The sequence below is a fragment of the Macrobrachium nipponense genome, chromosome 10, assembly GCF_015104395.2.
Source record: "Macrobrachium nipponense isolate FS-2020 chromosome 10, ASM1510439v2, whole genome shotgun sequence".
Taxonomy (NCBI): domain Eukaryota; kingdom Metazoa; phylum Arthropoda; class Malacostraca; order Decapoda; family Palaemonidae; genus Macrobrachium; species Macrobrachium nipponense.
In genome coordinates this window covers 20,393,561-20,399,560 of record NC_087204.1, presented here as the reverse complement: position 1 = coordinate 20,399,560, position 6,000 = coordinate 20,393,561, and the positions used below count along the sequence as shown (strand labels likewise).

General features: G+C 35.8%; 1 protein-coding gene across 2 annotated transcripts in view; it reads right to left on the bottom strand.

Moving 5' to 3' along the window:
* Positions 1–571: 571 nt before the first annotated feature.
* The window catches only part of LOC135224123 (uncharacterized), a 402,902-nt gene continuing 397,473 nt past the window's right edge, over positions 572–6,000 (bottom strand). For both annotated transcript variants that reach the window (XM_064263017.1, XM_064263018.1), the window contains exon 3: positions 572–640. In XM_064263017.1, coding sequence (XP_064119087.1) covers positions 633–640 — 8 coding nt within the window. In that variant the 3' untranslated portion in view covers positions 572–632. The remainder of the gene's footprint in view (positions 641–6,000) is intronic.

Genomic DNA, 6,000 nt, shown 5'->3' with positions numbered 1-6,000 from the left:
ATATGTTCGACTTAACTTAATTTATCCAATATAGAGCATTAAGCATTAAATGTTTTTGTATATCTATCTATGTGTACTTATATACTTGTATAAATATAAAATACTTCAGGTACATGAGTAGAAAACATAAGCGCTTAAAAAGAGGATAATTATCCAATTCCTAATATATCCAACGTAGAGCATCAAGCATTAAATATTTTTGTATATCTATCTACCTGCACTTACGTATATACTTGTATGAAATACTTCAAGTACACGAGTACAAAACATAATGGCTTGCTTATTTGCCCCGACGAAAGCGTGCAAATGATAACGCTCTGGAACTACCATGAACAATGCTGAAAAACAGAATCGAAAAATAAATCTTAGTCTTCGCGAAATCCTCGAATACTGACTGCTTATTTACTTGATAGTGAGTGATTATTTACCTCACATGAATTTTAAAAAACGCCTGTTATTGCAACACCTAACTCTGGGTACCGAGAGCCAATGCAAGCAGGAAGATATTGACTCACCACCGTCGTTCAAATGAAAAACAGCCTTCAAGCATGCATTTGGAAATATGAATAATTCATTACTCACCTGTTTAATCCGAAGGCCAGCCATGGAATAAAGAAGATGAGGTTAGGTAATCATAAGCCTGCAAAAGCGAAAATAACATTAATGTTGATGAAAGATATGATTAATTCTTGAATGACGTCATACAAACATGAATACATAACAGTGGTATTACAATAATTCAATTTTACATTACGTGGTTAATAAATTACTAAAATTCTTAAATTAAACAATAAGTTTCATTGCATATTAACGGACATCGACTAAAAACATCCAATGCATTGCAAAAAACATGACAATTTTGGCAATAAGGAATAGAATATCAATAAGGAAATTCATTACCACACTTTGCCCTACGTGGTAACCAACTAGTCATAACTGACACTTGCACTACTTATAAAGTACAAAGCACTTTCACAGATCGGTCATTGTAAAAAAAATAATGATCCGACCTTTAGCTTACTCGATGGCGTGCTAAATTCTACGGTCACATAGAGCGTTGTTTCACCAACGAAAATTAAAATGAATGCGCTATAATTTATTAAAAATAATTTTTCTGTACTGTTTAACATGAACGTTATTTATTTTCTACATTTTCAGTCTAATGAATAAATCATAAATATCCTATCCTAAAATTCCTGTATCTTTAACTCGACGCGAAACACCTTTTTCAGACCTTTTAAGAAGCCCCCCCCCCCCCCCCCCCCCCCCCCCCCCCCCCCCCCCCCCCCCCCCAACACAAGAATAACAACAACAACAAAGTAGTTTGTAGGCATATTCCCCGAGTAAGCGAAAAAAGACATTCCACTTCCTATTTCCTGCGTCTCTCTCTCTCTCTCTTTTTTAATGCGCATCTGGCAGCGCCTTCGTTTCGGCTGGTCTGTCTTTTCTTTTTTCTCTCTCTGCTATTCTCTATTTTGGTATGTCTGTATCCCTAATGACCGCCTGTCTGCCCGTTTTTGCTTTCTCTCTCTCTCTCTCTCTCTCTCTCTCTCTCTCTCTCTCTCTCTCTCTCTCTCTCTCTCTCTCTCTCTCGGGGCAGTCCTAGTATTTATTATGCAGACACAAACAGAATTTCTAATGGGATCAAAATAGGCGGCAAAGGACTATTTTGCATATTTCATTACAAAGCTTCAATGTTTATATTTAATTACTTGTTTGATCGAAGTCTTAAATCCTAAACCGCTTTAATGTTTGCGATATGACTGAAGAGTAAAAATCTCCATATAAACATATGAGAGAGAGAGAGAGAGAGAGAGAGAGAGAGAGAGAGAGCTGCAACACATGAAAAGCAAACTTAAAAATGTATTATTTTCACCCTTACTATCTCCATTTGTTTATTATTGTCAAAGAAATGGTTAAAAGGAATAACAAAAAATTAACCACAGAAGAGAATGTACAATTATCAAGTTGATGTTAAAGCTTTAAAGGTAAGTTAAAAAGGATATTCCTAGAGAGAGACAGACAGACGACTTCATAAAAGAGGAGAACGAAGTGGTTTTTAACATGTTAACTGTCGTGGATCGAGTAGTTGCTATATTTAATTCGTACATGAAAAATACAAGGTTAAAGATAAGCCTGTGATAGGAGGGTCGCTAATTAACCTGCAAATCTGCGTGCGACAATTCTCAGATTAAGGAGAATCTCATATTGTCTTATCGGTTGCAGTTGGTAATTAGCCTGCTCATTATATTTCCGAGACAGCTGGTTATCGCAGGGTTGACGTCACCTATTGCAATTCTGTTCAGGTTATCCAGCACCAGTGATAAAATTGTATCTCGTCGATTGCCGAGATTTTCAACATTTCTCCACGACAAAATTTCTCGTGCATATGCATATTATGTCGTTTGTGTCCATTTTCAATCCTGGTGGAACAGCTACCTCTTCCTTGGGTTAGGTCACAATGGGGTTTTATGAAACAACTGAGTAAATAGACTCGAAGTTCAGATAAATATCAATGGGATTCCTGTATGAATCAAGAGTATAGTGCTTCTGGATACTGGCGATGCAATGCACGGACGGTAGTTTGCTTTGTTTAGAACAATCAAAGTGCTAGGATATAACAAAGCTTAAATATTGTCATTTTCATAATTTTTCTTTCCTGGAGTGCTTCCCAGTTTTACGAAGTCGTTTCGTATGGAATTTTTGGTAGTAACTTAGTCAAAGATGATTTTGACAAATATGAACATACGTATTTTGAAAAAGATGAAATATGTTCGAAGATAAAAGTGACTACTATGAAATTCAGGGCCTCTGTAACACGGTTTTTTGGATTTTGCTCCTTATCAAAGCATCGGAGGTAGCTGAAAGTTGACATATGTATATTTTACAACTACACACAAATTTTGTCAGCATTATCAATAACCTAAACCCGATAGTTTTAATTTTTATAGAGTAAAAATGATCTAGCCGACGCCATGGCCAATGATTGCGAGCCAAGAGTCGAAAAACATTCATTATGTAAGCAAGGTAAACATCGTTTTACGAAATGTTGCCCCGCCCATCCACTAGACAGAAATCCATTCACCTTATTCCATCGGCTCTGAAACCCATAGTAGTCAAGAATGGCTAACAGAATTTGGAATTGTCCCCGTGGTTGCAAAACTGCATTTGTCTTACGACTTGCAACTTTATACAGTCAAGAGAAACCCCGTGGCCATACAGTCTGAATAGGTAATTATTCAGTTTCTAGTTTAAATCCAATGTTTATGGTCTGATTTGTATTTAGCGTAACGTGATTATAATACTTGTAATGTCATTCAGGATTTCGAACATTTCCATTAACTATTCACTATGCCACCAAGAGAGAGAGAGAGAGAGAGAGAGAGAGAGAGAGAGAGAGAGAGAGAGAGAGAGATGAGAGAGATTGTATGTAAACAGTCTTTATATAAAGCTATTTTTTGTTAAAATAAGATTTTTATCCAAAGTAAATACAAGCTTACTTGTGCTAAAATCTCCAGCAGACCAACGGATCATCCGATATAATTTTTTTCGTCTTCTTTAGTCTGTACGACCAGTTGGGTATAAAGACTTTATGAATGGCGGAACGATACATAGATGTGGGTGAGGTATCTGTCCTAGCGTAGTAATACTACTGTAGCAGTAGTGCCGCAAAATTAGTAATAGCAGCAATATACGTGAATTAAACGTTTAGGCCAACTGCTGGGATTTGGGATCCCTGAGGATCATTTAGCACTTACAACTACTCGAGAAATGAGTTTTTATAGCCAGAAGTTAGATTTTCTAATACAACAATGGCCATGATAGCATTCATTGTTATCCTGAATTATAACGAGGCCAAAGTGGGTGGAGCCTCATGACGTCATCATTCTGACGATAATTATTGGTGAAGGTTTAAAGCCAAAATACGATACCGTCTATTTTTTTTTTTTTTTTTTTTAGTAAATAGGTAGATAGCCGATAAATAAAATTGCTTGACATTGGATACAGCAGTTATCAAATCAAGCTTGTCTACTATGTCTTTGAAAATTACCAACTATTCCCTACATCTTGTCAATCTGATTGTGACCTATAAAGTAGATTATAATTTCTTAGGACACTTATTTTGGGAGTTAGACTAATAATCAAAGTGTTTTTGTATTTATTAACATATTTTGTTGGTTTGTTCATTATGACAATTATCAGTGGAGAGGATTCAGAGTTCTTAAAGGTGTACTGCTTTGCTTGTATTTAAATTTTTGTCATTGTTGCCAGAGGTATAGCCTTCGTTACGTATAGCCAATCATCCATCGAGAAAGAGGGAAGAAATGCTGTCATAAGATACGTAACGAGTGCGTTCGAAACCTTATCCCTGAGTAAGTTGGCCCGTCTTCAAAAAAGGTCACTTTTACATTATAAGTACCAAATTTATTCAACCTACGTAATGCAGAATACAGTCAAAATTTATGTGTAGATATAATGTGTATTCTGAATAAGCGTTATATCTATGAAATGCATACATAAAAAGTTATTCCCAAAAAACCGCGTTACAGAAGCCCTGAATCTCATAGTAGTTTTACGTAAATAAAATAATTTTAAATCTAAAAAATATGAAAATGCGTATTTTGGAAGATACGAAAATACGTACGAGGATAGAAGTGACTTATTTTAAGAAAATGAAATAATTTTACAATTTGTGGTATTCTTGGTCATTCCCTGCTTCTATGAATGCAATTAAAGGGGAATTTTAATAATGAGAAAGAGACGGGATTTTAATCTGCCGGGAAAAAAAAATTGTCCATAACGTTCTTATTTATATCACATAATCAACGCTTGCAACAAGTATAAGAGGCCAAAGGAGAGAGAGAGAGAGAGAGAGAGAGAGAGAGAGAGAGAGAGAGAGAGAGAGAGAGAGAGAGCTGGACATTCTTTTTCGAGGATAATCCTACCTAGCAACACGAGTCGGCTTTCGACTCCCGGTGGCGTCATGTTCCTCAACAACCTACAACTCTCTCTCTCTCTCTCTCTCTCTCTCTCTCTCTCTCACTAGCTTCCCTCACGTCCTAATAGGATTTTCATCCATTACTGAAGGATACCGCCTCTCGCACAGATTGCAAACATCCTTTCACCTCTCTCTCTCTTACCAGCATTTCTTCCTGCTCCTCTCCTCTCCCCCCAGTCCTTGTAAACTAACACGACTACTATAAGAGCCTTCTGAACCTCTCGCAGCAATTGCGACGAGGGGGGAATTCTTAACACGTCAGCGGAAGTTCAGTTTGAGATGTTAGCCCAGTTATCCTTTACTTGCTTTACAGGTTCCTTTTGCCAGAAATGTTATTGGCATGGTCACACTGTAAGCCACCCGTGATCAACTGGATAAGGATGGACTGGAGAAAGTTCGTAACAAGGTGATACATGCATACATACATGCATATATATATATATTATCTATATATATATATATATCTATATATATATATATATATGTGTGTGTGTGTGTGTGTGTGTGTGTGTGTGTATATATATGTATATATATATATATATAATATATATACTATATATATACATATATTATATATATGATATATACTATATATATATATATATCACTACCAGCATCCAACCTCACCTGGACTCTTTCCTTTCTTCAACCTCTTAATTACTTCATTACGTACTCATCAGAGAGAGAGAGAGAGAGAGAGAGAGAATATTTACTTTGTACTATGAAGTGAAATAACGTTTTTAGAAATATATTAGCATAATCGAGGGACATTCTCCCGGAAAAGAAATAGAAGATCAAATCGAATCATCCTTCACAGAATCGCTTCGTAGGAAAGAGAAACAGAAAATAAGGATTCTAAAACATTAACGAAAAAAATAAATAAAGTCCAGCCTTTACAGAGTAACTGCAAAATCAAATGAATTAATTCCGATTAAATAAAAAGACGCTATATTATATCGGCTTAAGAACATTCAGTGAATGGTGATTTATTATTATTATTA